This window comes from Penicillium cataractarum, assembly GCF_028827025.1.
Source record: "Penicillium cataractarum strain IBT 29864 chromosome Unknown utg000002l, whole genome shotgun sequence".
Classification (NCBI taxonomy): Eukaryota; Fungi; Ascomycota; class Eurotiomycetes; order Eurotiales; family Aspergillaceae; genus Penicillium; species Penicillium cataractarum.
The window spans coordinates 5829656-5845835 of NW_026622738.1; the positions used below are offsets into that span (position 1 = coordinate 5829656).

General features: G+C 49.0%; 6 protein-coding genes across 6 annotated transcripts; all 6 read right to left on the reverse strand.

Moving 5' to 3' along the window:
• Positions 1-1261: 1261 nt before the first annotated feature.
• Positions 1262-3550, reverse strand: N7496_004137 (uncharacterized protein; the record flags this gene model as incomplete). Its single annotated transcript, XM_056697068.1, has 6 exons — positions 1262-1765; positions 1839-1912; positions 1981-2805; positions 2879-3172; positions 3232-3351; positions 3415-3550. 6 exons carry the CDS (start codon positions 3548-3550, stop codon positions 1262-1264), a joined length of 1953 nt encoding a protein of 650 aa, XP_056559280.1.
• A 1220-nt stretch (positions 3551-4770) lies between these two features.
• On the reverse strand, positions 4771-6012 carry N7496_004138 (uncharacterized protein; the record flags this gene model as incomplete). Its single annotated transcript, XM_056697069.1, has 4 exons — positions 4771-5225; positions 5298-5591; positions 5652-5771; positions 5838-6012. 4 exons carry the CDS (start codon positions 6010-6012, stop codon positions 4771-4773), a joined length of 1044 nt encoding a protein of 347 aa, XP_056559281.1.
• Positions 6013-6588: 576 nt separating this feature from the next.
• Positions 6589-8959, reverse strand: N7496_004139 (uncharacterized protein; the record flags this gene model as incomplete). Its single annotated transcript, XM_056697070.1, has 6 exons — positions 6589-7155; positions 7218-7300; positions 7364-8275; positions 8352-8648; positions 8705-8818; positions 8893-8959. The coding sequence occupies 6 exons, from the start codon at positions 8957-8959 to the stop codon at positions 6589-6591; spliced, it is 2040 nt and encodes a 679-aa protein (XP_056559282.1).
• A 563-nt stretch (positions 8960-9522) lies between these two features.
• Positions 9523-10104, reverse strand: N7496_004140 (YbhB/YbcL family Raf kinase inhibitor-like protein; the record flags this gene model as incomplete). Its single annotated transcript, XM_056697071.1, has 2 exons — positions 9523-9926; positions 9981-10104. 2 exons carry the CDS (start codon positions 10102-10104, stop codon positions 9523-9525), a joined length of 528 nt encoding a protein of 175 aa, XP_056559283.1.
• Positions 10105-10483: 379 nt separating this feature from the next.
• Positions 10484-12208, reverse strand: N7496_004141 (cytochrome P450; the record flags this gene model as incomplete). Its single annotated transcript, XM_056697072.1, has 5 exons — positions 10484-10658; positions 10720-10886; positions 10941-11051; positions 11109-11953; positions 12007-12208. 5 exons carry the CDS (start codon positions 12206-12208, stop codon positions 10484-10486), a joined length of 1500 nt encoding a protein of 499 aa, XP_056559284.1.
• A 1207-nt stretch (positions 12209-13415) lies between these two features.
• On the reverse strand, positions 13416-15586 carry N7496_004142 (lipid-binding SYLF domain-containing protein; the record flags this gene model as incomplete). Its single annotated transcript, XM_056697073.1, is given in 2 exon segments — positions 13416-14753; positions 14771-15586. 2 exon segments carry the CDS (start codon positions 15584-15586, stop codon positions 13416-13418), a joined length of 2154 nt encoding a protein of 717 aa, XP_056559285.1.
• Positions 15587-16180: the final 594 nt, after the last annotated feature.

The window sequence follows — 16180 nt, forward strand, 5'->3', positions numbered from 1 at the left end:
CTACTACTTCTGGAAATAGGACTGAGCTACGACTACAACGAAACTACCACTAGCTCGAACTGTGATACTACGGCTGAGACGAAGGCCATCCTTGCTGCTATGGATAAGTGGATAGTGCTTTAAATGCGAAGAGAGCTATGACAAGATGCTGCGGGATGAATCATGGAGGAATTTGGCACAGAAACCCTCGCTTTAGTGGTAGCCCAACGAGCTACCCTATTGCCTATGTGATATACGAGGTGATATGGGAATGAGTGAGAAAGATTGGAACTCGTGATCTTAGGATACATGGGGTGCCATTTTTTTATGTGGTTCAAAAGCTTATGGGACAAAGTCTACTGATGCTCACTTTCATATCTAACTACATAGGTGCTTGATGAATAGATTTCTCAACAAACCGGCTTACATGGCTTGATTTCTACTCTGTCCTAGTGTCGACTTATTCGAATATCCCGGGATGCCTTCCCCCACCCATCTTCCCTCCGCATCTCTCTCGCTATATCCTTATTGGGTTTTTGTACCCTTAAGAAAAGATGTTGAGTTGATTCCTCTGGTTAACGTCATAGCCTCGGCTGCTTCTGCCTTTACGGTGGCCTGAATAGCTCTAGTGGAGGATAGCTCTGGTGGCTTTAGGTCGGCGAGTGATCTAGGTAAGAGAAGCAGCGACGGCACAGTGGGAGAAGACCTGCTGCTCCAACATCACTGTGTTGAATTGCAGTAGAGGCACAAAGATCGAAAGATGGGCTTCTTTCGAGAGCCCAGAACCGCGAGAGCTCTTGAGTAGGACAGGCATGTTTTGGCAATTTTACTCGGCTAGGCATTCTATAATAGTCGAGGTCTAAATTTGGGTCCGAATAAGAGCAATTTCGAGGTTTCAGTGGTTGAGATGGTAAAAGAAGACTACATTACGTATAGCAGTCAGCAAACTGCTCTTACTATCTACTTGTGACATATAGTTTGGCTAAAGACGTGAGTCTTCCTATAGGGCTGAATTAATTGATTAGTTCTTCTATTTGAATCTGACATTGCGAAGGCGCTGAAATGTGACAGATAGAACCAAAAGCTGGTGTTAGAGAAAATGTTTCTTTTTCAAAGATCTAGGCCAAATCCCGCTGTCTAACATACATTCTGCCCATTTCCTACAAAACAAATGTTTGAAACGGTTGATATTCTCGGGTCGAGAACAACAAAAAGAAAAAAATATCCGCCCTCATTCAAAGATCATATGAAATCCCAGGCGCAATGGAAAAAGCAGACCGGATCAGTTAGGCTTGATGTGGAATAGGTATCGCTGGCGTACCTGGGCCGGATTTACTGTGATGTATTCTTTGCCGGGCCTCTGATAATCATGATTCGAGTTCATATCAGGAATTTGCACACCTTTCAAGTCAGGATGCACGCATCCTGCGTCACACCATTTTGCATGAGATTGGCCGTCGATAAAATAAGAATTGACTTTTCCAGCAGAGGTATAACCAATGGTATAAGGGCTGGTTTGACCAAGCTCAACCTCGGATAAAAGCATAAAGGCGTGTTGTCCTGGCGAAGCGCAACAGTAGCTAAGTGACTTTCCGGCCAGGTCCGCAAAGAATATTCCATCACTAGGGCCTATGCGAAGGCCGTGCCGTAGGATACTCGGGAAGTTCGAGACGGGAGAGCCATGCCAAAGTAGACGACGATGACTTGAAGAGATTTCCGAACTCTTTCGACTCCGAGAGAATTGTTGGGCCTCCCCTTGTCGTTCAATTTGGAAGATATCCAAAATCTGGTCAACATACGTGAGGGTCATTCGGGTAAGATAGGGGTTGGTCCATAGAGAGTTTAGGGGGCGAGCTTACCGTGACCGGTCCTGCAAAAAAGCTCTGCCTAAAATACCCAGCAAGAAACTTGTACTCATCGGTGTGTTCCCTCACTATAAAAAAGCCAATTAGTCTCATGGGCCGTTTCTAAAGCATTCCAGAGAAAGAAGAAAAGAAATACCTGGAATCATTGCGGCAAGGTGCAGCAAGTCAAAGATATGACGGAACGCGGGAGCATTCAGTTTTCCTTTCTTGTTTGACGCGTCTTCAATTGCCCTGATGTTCCTCAGGTCTTCGATGTGGCTGCGTGTCTCACTGATCGATGTGATCTTGTGAGGCAAAGGTACGTCATCTTGCCAAAATAGCTCAAGGAAGCACTGGGTTAGGCTACTTTCCAGGGTTTTATCAGCATCACTGCCACCTTGTGCTTGAATCTGCGCCTCGGAAATCTTATCCAACAGACCAATTGCTGTGGGTAGAAAATGCTCGGCAAGTCCTTCCTCTCTCCCCAACAGCCGGTTGGGATATGGCTTCAACAACTCAGCTTTGATCGTGGGCAAATTTTCTGGTGCCACGAGTTTACTCAGAACATTAGAAACTGCCGAGTCGAGTTTTTTCTGGTTGTCCTGGGTTTTCAAATGAATGAACACCGCTTTTGAGTGTTTTGGCTTCGTGGAACGGGCACTCCAAGTTAGACCAGTCCGCTGCTCAAAAGCAATTTCGAACTGACGAATCGCGCTTGAAATATCGCCAAACCCCTTGGAAGTAACTTTGCTGCGTATGCTGGTAGAACCGAGGCTCTTGGGCGTTTGACGAGAGATTGTGGTCTCGCGAATGTAGGTATGGTACTTGTCTCCCTCAATATCAGCGATCAATTGAATACGGATGATCTTGATCGTGGCTGCAGGTGGCCTTGTGGGAGTTTGCAGCATCGAACTGGGTTCTAGCATTGTGGCATCAAGGATCTCATCATTCTCGTTAATCCATACTGCAAGACCTTTGATCTCTATTCAAGCATATGTCAGAAGCTTCAAATTTGGCAATTCAGTTTAGTATCAGGAAGCTCTCTTGGCACTTACTGTCTTTTGGGTGGCTTGCCCTGTCAACCAAGGCAGAAAGCATGTCCCTTTTAGCCAGGACCCTATGCTTGCCATTCATTTTGCACTTTAGCTGGCTGTGACTCAAGTCGGCACTGCGTTTGCGTTTGAGATTCGCTTTAGACGTGGATGTGGTACTCGTTGATACTAAGCGCTTCCCACCAAGAGCCCTGATCAAAAAGCCTTTCGAATCCAGAGGTCTTTTCTCCTTGATGGACTCCAGTAACCAATCCAATGAGACGATCTTGCAGTTGGGGGTTTGCTGGGCCTGAGTAACTAGAAGATTGAAATGAGATATTAGCATTGGCAAGGTGCATATTCGGTTTGGTACTGACTTTTTGCAGGGACGTCCTTGCTATGGTAGCACTCGGCTGTGGTAATGAGGTGCGTGCAATCACTGATTCTCAGCTTTTCGAATTTGGCACCGCATGCTTCAATCTTTGCCTGGATATCATCTACCACCGACACAGGATGGCAACGTTAGCATATGAAGACTTTCTATTGGCTAATAGGCATACCGTGCTTGTAGTCAGGAATCTTCCCACTAGTCGAAATGACTATTCCCTCGAATGCGTTTTTGTTACCCTGAGCAGCCTGTTTTCGGCTTTGGTTCCTAGCTGCGGGCGGGGGGCCCACCACCATACGGGCCTCCATTTTCCCTATATTCTCAAGAGAAAGACAGAGAAGCAGCTGCGAATGTTGAAGAGCGCAATTTGGTAGACCCCAAGAATAATGGGAGAAATAAATCATTTACGATTTGGAGGAGGATCTCCCCTCCTTTATAGACAGGGATATCGGAGGCATGCTTTCTAGTGAGAAGGAAAGGTCCTTCTACTTCAGGGTAAATTTGCAGGCAGATTACAGATAAAATGCATAAAGGGGCAACATAAATAAACATCACATACCCTTTGTTCAGCTAGAACCATCATTATACGATCTTATATGCTGTACCGACAATGGAAGATTGTCTCAAAATCACAATGCTTCTGTCGATATATGGTAAAGTGGTATTTAGAGATTGCACCCTGAGGCCAGAGTATGCCGTCAATCGTGCCTCCTGAAGAAAATTGTATTCAAAAGATATCTACAGACAAAGAGCAGGAATTGCAATAGTATGATTAAATAAATTCATCCGACGGAAGGTTTGTCGCCGGGAATGCGTTGCCTTCTTTCCTAGCCGGCGTGACTACGTCTCGGCCTCTTTGGATTTAGAAACACGGGGTGTTGAATGGAGAAATTTGCTTAAGGAGCGCTTGCCGTATATTGCGATTCGGAGAGCTGCTGTGGTAGTGGCTTGGATTGCCAAAGAAGGCAAAGCACTTTCGGATGTTTGGGAGTAAGTCGGTGTTGTTCGACTGGACAGAGAGGTTTAGAGGAAGTGAAATCCTGCGGTTTCTTGCCATCCATCTAGAATTGAATAGGATTGCCAGGTCCAGTAGAAAGAGCACCACCGGGCCGCTCTTTCTAAAACAAGAGTGTCGGTGGTATGACTTGCCGTACCCCCGCTAAACTAAAAGGTTAAAGGACCTCAAATTTCAAAAGTCGTAAGTCAGACAGGTATATTTAGCGCACATAACGTTAGCATAAGCAATTCTAACATTCAGTATGGAGGATCAATCTGCCCTATAGGGATACAATGCAATATACACGAGGTCCGAAGGATCCTCATGGACAGCCCCGGAGTATTTGAGGAGATGAACTAGCCTATCTGTCACTAAATGATACTGATCTGTTATTGGAGTCAAACCTGGCTATCTAATTCTGCAAACTCTCGGCTCTTTCAATTTTTAGAAAACCAATTCATTCATACCAAGGAAACATAGAGAGGTCGGTCACAAAAAGTGAAAGCCTCCTCCCCAGCGCCGCTTACCCCTTCAGGCCACTTCAGACGGCTTCGATGGGAGAGTTTTGCCAGCGGGTAAATTTCCTAGATTCGCAAACTTGGTGAGAGCACTGCGCGCTCCCCAGTCCAGCTTTCCTTGACTAGCGCTGCTGCCAAGCGGAATGAAAATGGCTTTCCCTTTCTTCGGCTGTTGTTGACGCTCACCCCAGGTGAGACCGGTGAACCTTTTGAAAGCAGCTTCGAATTCAGCAATGGCGCATAGCAGACGGCCGTCACCTTTGCGGGTATCTGTGGGTGTCTCGACTGAAGAGATCTCCCAAATGATGGTGTGATACGTTTCTTCGTGGGAATCAATGATAAGTTGAATTCGGATGATCTTGGCCGAAGGTTTCGCTGGATCTGTGATCCCATCCAGAGCCGAAAGTTCGACTAATGTGGCATCCCAGATCACATTCTCATCATCAACCCAGACTGCAGGCTCCTTTCCTGTTCAAGGTTGTTTCAGATACTGCATATATAGCAATTTGATACGTCCCCAGCTAGCCAATAGCCACTTACTGCCGTTAGCAGGAATTTCCTTATCACCCAAAGCCAAAGGCTTGTCAAGATTGGCCATAACCATATCCGCTCCACCTTTGGTACGCCGGCCTTCACTCTCAATTGAACTGGACCTCAGCTTGCGCTTGAGACTTGGATTGGAAACGGAGTTGCTAGTGGTTGGTACTGGGCGTTTTGAACCCAGCATCCGGATCAGGAAGTCGTTCGTAGCAAGAGGCCTTTTAGCCTCGGAAGAAGCCAGCAACCAGTGAATGGAGACAATATCGCAGGTTTTAACTCGCTGAGCCTCCGTGACTTTGGTATTGCGATCATATATCAGTATCTGCCGGCTATTACAGTTGGCTTCTTACTCACTTTTGGCGGGAACAGCTGGACTGTGGTACCATCCGGCGGTGGTAATGAGGTGCGTATATGCGCTCATATCCAACTTTTTAAATTTGGCGCCGCATTCCTGAACAATTCTTTGGATTTCGTCTGACAGTGATGTAAAAACTTAGTACACTCCGTGGAAGAAATTTCCAGCAACTGTATGCGGTATACCGTGAGTGTATTTAGGGATTCTTCCGCTTGCTGCGATTACAAGCCTCTTGAAGGGACTTTCCACACTCTCAAGATCAGAGTCGGCATCTGAATCAGAGACCTCAGTATCATAAGGCTCCACAGACTCTGAATCAGGGATATCCGTGTCATCAGGGCTCACGTCTGTACGGGCCATTCTTTCGAGGAGAAGACGACGCGCTACCTAACAAGATCAAAGAGCACAGTCTATCAGGTATCTTGAAATATGACAGAACAATTAGAAACGACATGTCCAGAGGGGTAATTGACAGGCTTTATAAAAAACCCATTGATAGCATGCCTCCTACCGAAAAGGCAATGTCCTGCTAATTTTCAATGGAACTGCGGAGAGGTTAAGGCTAATGCATAAAAGCGAGGTAGAATGGACATCACATACCTTTTGTCCAGACAAAACCATCATAGTACAGTCCGACATGCATGTGTTGACAATAAAGTATTGTCATGAAGGCACAATGTTTCTATCAATATGTAGAAAAGTGGTATGTAGTCAGGCTGCACCTAGGGCGATGTACACGCTGTCAATAATGCCTACTCAAGAGGATGCTATTCAAAACGTATTTTCATGCAAAGAGGAGGTGTTGAAATGATGTGAGTAAATAAATTCAGCCTTTGCTACTGATGTATGTAATGCTCGCCGATAGATTCTGAAAGGGATTTTCGAGGCTTCCCAGAACATGGAAGCTTTTGTCCCACGTATAGAGTCAAAATAGGTCTAGCCGGTTCTCAGATGGAAAAGGTATCGCTGCTGGATCTGGGCCGGGTCGTAGACCACGTATTCATTGTACGCCAGTGTATTCGCTGGCCGATGCTCCCTTCCTTTAGAGACATCAGGCATGCGAACGCCATCTAGGCGGCGATGAACGCTTTTCGCATTCATCCATCCATTGTGGTTTGAGCGACCGTGAGCAACGACCCCAACTCTCCCCTGGAGTTTGAGAGTCGCCGCTGCGTTACGATCGCAATCCTGGACGTTCAGAGGATCCTTGCCAATCTCGACCTCGCAAAGAAGCATGAATGCCTGAGCCAAGGGCCCACCACAGTACCGAGCGGCTTTGCCAGACATGTCGGCAAAATATATTCCGGCACCAAACATTCCGCTTGCGCTCTTGTGGAAGAGACCAGCTCGTAATCCCTGACTCAAGATTCCGATGAACTTTTCACAGCCAGACCCATGCCAAAGTAAGCATCGTTGGCCAATCTTGTCGCTGTTCGCTTCTCTCCACTTGTGGTAACGCTCAGCCTCCCCGGGACGTTGGATCCGAAAGATGTTGATAATTTCCTGGTATCTTGATAAGAAGACTGTTCATTTGCAAAAAGACACATCCTTTAAAGGGTGCTTACCTTGTAATCAACTGTGTGTAGCGACCCGACTGACAATTTGAGATAGTCGACTAGAGCGTCATATTCATGAGTTTCCTTCCGAACTAGATAGATAACACCATTAGCGCCACTTGAGCTCAATTATAAACAGACGCAACAATACGAACCTCGTTTGATTTCAGCGAGTCCTAGGGCTTGCAATGCCTGTTGCGACACCTCACTGGGGATATGGTTGTAATAGAGATGGGCTTTGTTCATGGCGATTCGCAGCTTCAGTAGAAGATTGATGTCTTCGAGTTCCTGTTCCACCCAGTCGATGTCTGTACATTCCGGTCCTGTTATTAAGCGGTAGGAAAGAATACCAAGCAGACCGAAGTAGCACTGTTTCAGATAGGACGCCTGTTGGATTCTATAATTTTCATTGGTTGCAGTGGCTGAGTGTCGCGTTCTCCTCTTCTTTAGTGGCTCTGTTAAGGTGACGTTGAGCTTGTTGAGGATAACGATGGCGACTCGTAGAGTGTGTTCATCTAGTCGAGTCGCATCTGCGGCCCTGATCCGGCCGGTAGCCAAATCGTTGAAAAAGTAGTTGATCGACAGCTTATTGGAACTGCCGAACAGGATCCTCAGAATACCAGGCACTCCATCAGACACCTTGATTGGAACCTCTGGCTTCTCAACCCATGGCGCAAGTGTCCGCTTCTCTTCCTCCGACGGAGGCTGGATGAAGATGCAGCGTTCTTCATTCTGGATATCAGCCGGGTGTCCCTGAGGAAGCAAGTGGCGCTTATTCCAAGGAAGGAGGGCGTGTGACTGGAATAGCCTCCTGAACTCGGAGCATGCTGTTTTCAGGTCGCCGTAACCGTAGAGTTCGCCCTCTTCCGTCTTCTCATCCACCTGTCGGAACCATGTGTAGTACTTGTCGGAGTTGAAATGATATAGAATTTGTAAGCGACGCACTTCCACTTTGTTCATTGGAACGGTTTGGTCTGTGTTCGATGCCGGGTTCTTCGATAGCTTGTTGATAAGTATGGCATCCCAGCGCACATCCTGCTCATCCATCCAAAGTGCTACTTCTGCCCCTACTCAGCGCCAACATGATTAGCCAATGATGCTCCACGATTGGCGTATGAGCTTGCATTTATGAGCAGTGCTCACCTTGAGTATCATATCGATCATCCACAAGGGCGATCAAGCCTCTCCGATGGACATCCAGGTTGTTTCTCCGTACTTTCGGGGGCTCCTCAACTAGATCCGTACCTGCCTCGAACTTGCGCTTGTTGTTCTCTGGACTCGTGGGGGAGTTTGGTGTGAGTTGCGAACTCCCAGGGACGTTCTCCTCCTCTGGTTTGAGCAGGTAGCCTTCGGTGCTAACGGGGCGATTGCGAATAAGGGAATCGACCAACCAGCCTATACCGACGAGCTCGCACTTCTTTCCCTTCTGGACCGCATCGACTAGAAGGCATTATACGTCAGCAGCTACACGGTACCCTCCATTGGCCTGTACTCACCTTTCTTGGTTGCATTTTGCACATATTTCCGGGTGGTGATCATATGTGTGCAGTCATTGACATTGAGGCCTTCGAACCTCGCACCACATTGCTCGACCAGACGTTTGATGCCAGCTGAGAATGGTCAGTTTCCCTGAGAACATTATAACAAGCCCCACGCCACACTCGAACACTTCACGATAACGTACCATGCGTCTGACCAGGTATAGTTCCACTTGCCGTAACGACGACCCCAGCGAATGGGTTGGGCGTCATTTTCAGCCGTCAAGCTGGCGCCGGATTAGAGGTGAGTGGGGCAGCGACTGGATTTCAAGATCGAGGTACGACCGTCGTGAGGTGGTGGAGAGGAGAGAGGTCAAGGGAGGAGGACAAACCAGAGTCATCAATCAAAGGTGAAAGAGGGGAGTTGCCTTGTTTGCGGCCAGTTGCTGAAGTCTGTCTGGGATATCAGCAAGCAACTTCAGTGTGAAAGGATAGAGATTCAGTCTTGCATGGCCGTGGGCGTAGCTTCCAGCAGTGTCGAGTGGTTTCGAACATTACATGGCAATCACTTTGGCGATTGGCAAACTCAATTGCAAATATGCGCAGTCATCTACTGCTACCTGAGGCATCATCTGGTAGCAAAGCCGAAAGCCGATTACTGTAAGTGTATCCTACGCCAATCATAAAAACACGATTCAAAGTTAAGTAAAGAAAGCTTTGTTTGAGCAAGTATCGAATTCGATCATTCCCTTTGCAAACAACAGTAAGGCACGCGACTACAAGTCATGAACCACAAGCCATCGAAGAGTCCTCCGAATCATGGGACTTGCACATCCTTAGTTGCTGTTGAAGTAGTTGAAGGCCACAACGGAGCCGAGGTTGATCTTCTTGGCCCAGGCGTCCAAGTCGTAGCGCATGCGGTTCCAGTTACCCAACTTCTGGCCATTGGGAGGAGCATGGGCCTTGGCCTCGAAACCAGCTGGCTCTTCGTACAGGAAGAAGATGTAACGGTGAGGCGAGCTACCGGGAGGTGGCGCAGGGCCGATGTAGTTGGCGACGAAGGGAGCAGTGGTGTCGAGGGTGCCAGACTCGGTGACCTTCACTCCGGGCTGGATCCAGTGCAGGATGGGCCCGAGGACATCGAACGACGGGAAAGGCGCGTCAATGTCGAGGCTCACGACAAGGTAGGTCTTGCTCGAGTCAAGGCCAGTGAAGGCGAGCTCGGGAGGCGACTGGGCGTCTGTGAAGTGGTGATTAGACGATGTCCGTAATGTTTGTTTATAGCCCTACTTACCTCCGCGAGGAACATATTGGCCCGGCTGGATGTTCTTGTGGTCGCCCACAGTCAAGCCCAGCACCTTGGACTCGTCACCCTTGATGAGAGCCAGAGCTGCCTTAACGTGCGCGTCGGAGGGCATTTTGGGCGGGATGGTTGAAGGTGGGAGGGAGAGAGGGGAAGAAGATGAGAGTGTCAACAGGGAAGCAAAAAGAAATTGGAGGATAATTCCAACGTCACCGTCGCTCCTTCCCTTGGACGATTACCCGTTTAAGCAACCACAAGCTTCCGGAGATAAGCGGGGTTTGTGTAACGCACCTCTAAAAGGAGGATCCACCCGTGGACGCCTTAAGAATTGATGAGCTTCTCGAAAATAAGCTTCATTGGCTACCTAAACGAGCTCACCAATGAGATACTATCTAGTGGACACTCGGCATGCCGGCATTTTCCCACGCGATAAGTGGGCTACGGCACTAACGTTGAATATCTCCAAGCAATCTTGACTAATCCCCAATTTCCAATCACTCTTTAACAATCCCCTTCACCAGTACTCGGATACAATAATTTCCTTCGTCGGGGAAGGGAGTGCCAAAGTCACGCGCAAACTCGATATTCTTCTTCGTAGTTTCGAACAGCTCGAGATCGAACCGACGAATCAGAGTTGCCATTGCAAGATATAGTTCCGCATAAGCGAGGCTGCCAAGCTCACATGTCAGTATAGCCCCATCATTCGAACATAGATCGCAGGTAAACATACTTCATTCCCAGGCAAATACGACTTCCTTTCGAGAAGTTCACCAGGTACCGATCTAGTCGCTCGCCCTTGGCCGCAGCTCGGGTCCATCTTTCCGGGTCAAAGACATGAGGGTCAGGGAAGATGTTTGGATCCATAAGCACAAAGTAGTTCGTTTGGCTGATCACGGTCTATAATTGAAGCTTGTGAGCACTTCGTTGAGGTCATCAACATGGTCAACTTACGCCTGGTGCAATTGTGTAGTCCTTGTATACCAACGTTTCCGTGGGTGCAATGCGTGGAGATCGACTGGCAATGCCTGTTGAGAGACGTAATGTCTCTAACACGACCCCCATCTAAATTAAAGTCTTAGAGATACTGCAACTGGGTGAAATATAGACAGAGAAACCTACCAAATAGGGTAACTGCTCCAGCTCATTCCAAGTAGGCTTAGACTCGGGCGTGGGCATTACCGATCGCAGCTCGTCGCGCAGTTTGTTTTTGAGATGCGACTCACTGAGAAGGTGAAACATTCCGAGTGAAAGGGATCGGGCGGTTGTTTCCGTGCCTCCAATCACCAGCGCAAAGCCTTCATCGGTTAAGCGATCAGCACTCCGCAAATGCTCCGGCACCTCGGGCCCAGAAATCTTTTCAATGACGGATCCAGATTCGCTATTCTGACCGGAGAGGATCCTCGTTACTTGGTTCCAGATATCTTGTTTCTGATCGTTCAAAGCGAGGGCGTACGGGTGAAGCATCTTCACCAGTGACGGAGGCAGCGTGGTCAGAATGGTTTGGATGAATGGAAAAAAGTATGCAACATGCCCCAATTGGAACAGTCCACTTATCCCGTCTCTCAAGTTTTCATTGAAGTCCTCCTGGTCAAGATTTCCACTGTTGATACCAAATGCATACTGGTGGATGATATCCGAGGTCATCGCCGAGAAGCCTGCATCAAGGGTAATCACCTTGTGTGATTCATACGCACGCTCAAGATGCTGCACGAGCTTGTCGAGACAAAATTGAATCGTGCTTTCGGTTTTAGTTATTGCTGCCTTGGAAAAGAACTTTTCTACCGGTGCTCGGCGCTGGCGATGGATCTCTGGGGTGATACTGGAGAAAGACGACTCGGGAATGTCAAATCGAGCGACAGAAGTTAGGTCTTTGTCCCGTCTTCGGCCACTAGATGCATAAATCTCATCATAGTACTCAGAGTCCTTGACGTGGACCTCCCGTGGACTGATTCGAACAATGGGACCTAGTCTCGAATCAACTCTGGACAACATAGTCGAAACCAGCCGGATCACGTACCGTAAGTCTCATGCAATTCTTCCAAGTGCCAGATAAACGTGCCCCGCTTAATCACATTGAAATAAAACTCGTAAAAGCGGGTGATTGCTGCCAATTTTGGCCCTGGAATGTTTCGCAAAGGATGGAAGTATAGTCGGTAGACGGCTTTGGATATAAGGTAAATCAGAAGCCCTCCGATTCCCAAAATTGGCAAGCTTGCCATGATGCCGTTCGGTAGCTGGAGAGAGAAAAGCAATCACAAATTAGCTTCTGTCCTAAATAAGAGCTGGGAGCACGCTTTATTTTATTTATAGCCATCTCAAGCTACAGCGCATTCTCACGCCATGGACCCTTTAGCATGCAGATTAAATTTGGCAGCCATTTTAATTGGCGGAATGCAAAGCACCAGCAGCTATGGGGTAACAGTCGAAACGCAAGGCTGCGGCTAAGTTTTAGTTGTCACTTTGACTAGCCAGTATCACGCTAGTCCCGCCGCCAAGGGCTGGTCAGCGTGTGTGCGATTGGCTCTTCGAGAAAGGCAGGGCAGGCGGTGTCCATCAAAGACTCGCTTAAATGTCCCTCTTTCCAAGCCAAGTGTGCCTCGGTAGTACTACTGCATCTCCAAGTAGGCATGAGGGGCAAGCACCTGCTATCTCGAGACTAGTGTGTGAGCTGAAGTTTCTCTGTAGGCCGACGGGCATTTGTATCAAGGATGTCACTTGAATTCTCCGAAATCAACGACCGTAATCATCATTTTGTAGCATACCAAGATCTCGTTTTGCTAGACACAAGTTGTTCTCCAAAAGGTGATATTTAGAAAGCGAATTAAGAGGACCACATTTACGCCACCTAATCGCACACCTATGGAATAAACCAATGGCATTGGTTCGGAGTGTAGAGCATCATTTCCCGGTTGGACCAGTTGATCCTGAGGGGGACTCTATCTGTTGTTTCACTATTTCCCACTTCCAAATAAGGTGGAAATTAAGTTAGCACATGGGAAAGTTTGCGGGTTCAACCTTATTTTCATCGAACCCCTGTTACATGGATTAAATGTACCGAAATTCCGTGAAGAAAACCGTTGTAATGCAATGTATCCACAGTTGAAACTTATACGTCAAAAGAAACGGTGTATTCGAACCCCAAAGAGTATCCAAAAGGGACCTCGGATGCAGAAACGCTAGAAATGTACCAATGAACCCTACCAACCCAAAGATCCTTCAAAACTTCCCCATCCCATGGTGGACACTTCCCAGTGCACGGTGCAACCCCAAATGAACCAACCGAAAACAAGAACCATGGTATCTCCAACTCCGAAGCTAACCAAAACATATAGACGAGGTATCATGATGATTAAGTACAGGGTGAAAGAGGATGTGAAAATGCGACACGGCACAGACCAGAAGATCTAAGCTCGAAGGGCGTTGCCTTTATGCTTGTGTCTTGGGGCTGATGTCGGGCGTGTGGACTTTCTGGTCGGCGGGAGTTTCGATCGTATCGTCCGACTCCTCGTCAACTTCTAGCGCTCCGAATTTGTTGTCAGAGACAGGCTTGCTGGTGTCCGCTTTCTCGGTTTGTGACTCAACCTCAGGCGAAGGGAACTTCTCCTCAAGCTGGCTCAACACATCCTCAGCACCCTCGACCTCCTTCTTTTCTGGCTTGGTCTCGGCCTTCACAGATTCGGCCTCTGCGACAGATTCCTTGGACTCTTTCTTGGTTTCCTCGGTCTTGAGAGCGGCGAGTCCTTCGGCCAGCGTGTGTTGCTCGTTATCATCCTCGTTGTCACTAGCAGCGGAGAGGAACTCTTCCTTGTCGGCAGGCAGCTCAGTGTCTGAGTCGTCGAAATCAACCTCGTCCACGACAGCGGGGACGGCAGTGCTAGTCTGAAGGGTCTTGACGTTCGAGGGAAGTCCGCGGGTTTCACTCGCTTGCTCGGTGGACTCTTCGGTCGCTTCGGCCGCAGTTTCAGTCTGCTCGGTACTTCGGCTACTGTGTGAAAGTGCAGTTGGAGAAGTTGATTCACGACTAGAGCCAGAACCCCAGGTGTGGCGAGGGTGGCGAGGAGGCAGGGCTGGAGGATTTGGGCGCTTGTTGATAGTGACCAGCTTGGCCCTTGTGAATGTGGGTGACATGCGTCGCGACTCGGCGGCATCGGCTTGCTCCTCCTTCGGGCTCTCCTGTCTCGTGACAGTCGCGCTGGAGACCTCGTGCACCTCGAAATCTTCGTCATCATCGACAGCGTGGTTCTTATCGGTTTCGGCATTTCCATTCAACTCTTTCGTTTCCACCTTCTCTTCTGGGGTACCCTCCTCTTCCTCGATACCACCATGGATGGGAACCGTGTCCCAACCAGCTTTGTCCTCCTCTTCCCACAGGTTCGCAGATGGTCCATTGGTGGATTCCTTCGCGCTTAGCGAGGACGCTCGGCTTACTGACGTTGGCGCAGTTAGCGATGCGTCCTCTGTTTGTGTGCCACGATCAACACTCGTGTAGCTCTGCACGCTAGCCCGCCAGCTATTCCGCGGTGAGCTGTCAAGGCTGCGCCGGGAGAATGTCGCATAGACCGGGCTGCTAGGGTGTGGCCGGAATTCAAAAGCTTCATGACTTGGCCTCACCTTAGAGCCGGCCTCCCGGATGAACATGCCCTCAGCCTCCAACGCCTTCACTCCATAAGGGTCCGGATCATCTATATCGGGCACGCCAAAGGCGTGGTCATTATTCCCTGAAACATCCAGGTCGCCGGGCGTTTCGCCGGGGGTGGAACGAGGCTTTCGTCAACATCCACGTCGCCCTGGGCTGCTTTAATGGTCTGAAGTAGAGTCTTGATCGAATCTGGTGGGTGGCGCGCTTTTCCTGCCAAAATGTCGGTTACGGAGATACGCTCCCCATAGAATTTCTCGTTCTCGTCGGTTCGTTCGATGATAATCGTTCCGTCCACGGCCACACCGGCATATAAACCCCTGCTCTTCATATACGTCCAGATCGGGGACTGGCGTTTGTGAACTTCGGAATCAAGAACGCCACCCATTCCAACGGGGCCGGCGGCGGCGCTGACCTCGCCACCGAGTGTGCAGCGCACTTTCTTGAAGGCGTCGAGTGCCTCGTACGTGTTGATAACGACGACGCAGTCGTAAATGTCGACACCAGCCAAGAAGCCAATTGCAGCAGTGTGAAGCATGATGCCAGAAGGCGGACTCCATTCCCCAGTCTCGGGGATACGGGCCACCAGCACACCACTACCTCCAGAGCCACTGATCCAAAGACCGGTCCTCATTGTAGTGAAAATGGCAATGCCCTTGGCGTTCTTAATGACCTTCGAGGGAATCTTCTTGATGACCCGTTGCTTTCCCTTGGGCCGATTGATCTTGCCATTCTCGTCGGTCGTCTCTTCGGATTCGGGGGCGTAGAAACCATCTTTGCAGAAACTGCGCAAAATTCGGGCGGCTTTGTCGCTTTCTTTATCGATTGACATGGGCCAGAAGGCCTCGGCGCCAAGTTTGTTCGATAGCCGATTGACGGGGCCACCCAATTTGTCGACGGTGTCCCATGCCTTATCGAAGCCCTTCTTCGAATAGCGCTTTGTCTTTTCCCACGCAGACATGGCTAGCGCTGAAGGGGAACTGTGGAATCTCGATCAGGTGGCGCACGCCAGAGAAACAAAAAAAAAGCGCTTCACGAGCTAGGCGCAATCTATAAGCGACACGCTATCAGACACGCGGAAGTTGCGCTGCGAACAGCAGTCATGGAACCGGAGAATGTTCCTCAAAACGATCTGGAATGCCCAGCCAACGATTGGGGAGGGATGTTTCTGGCTTAAGAAGAATCCGGCGGGATCTGCAGGATTGCCACTAGAGAATGCGTGCGGGGAGGAATGCGACAGATCACTTTGAAGTCGTCACGGCGCTATGAGTGGAAATGAACTAAAAATCCTGTCAATATCCATCAAATGGCCCTAGAGGATACGATCAAGGCTTTTAATGTCCAAGTCACCCGGATAGCAAGTCTTCTTTACTACCAGACGAGTGGTGGTGGCCCGTGGCGATCCAACGACCGGAAGAGCTGGAATGCGACTAAAACACCGGAAGAGAAAGGCTTACCGCAATAAGTGGATGACGGGTGCAGATCTGGGGATCTGAGAATCTACGGGATCGCAGGATTATGTACAGGATATTCTCGAGGGGAGTTGGCGGGAGGA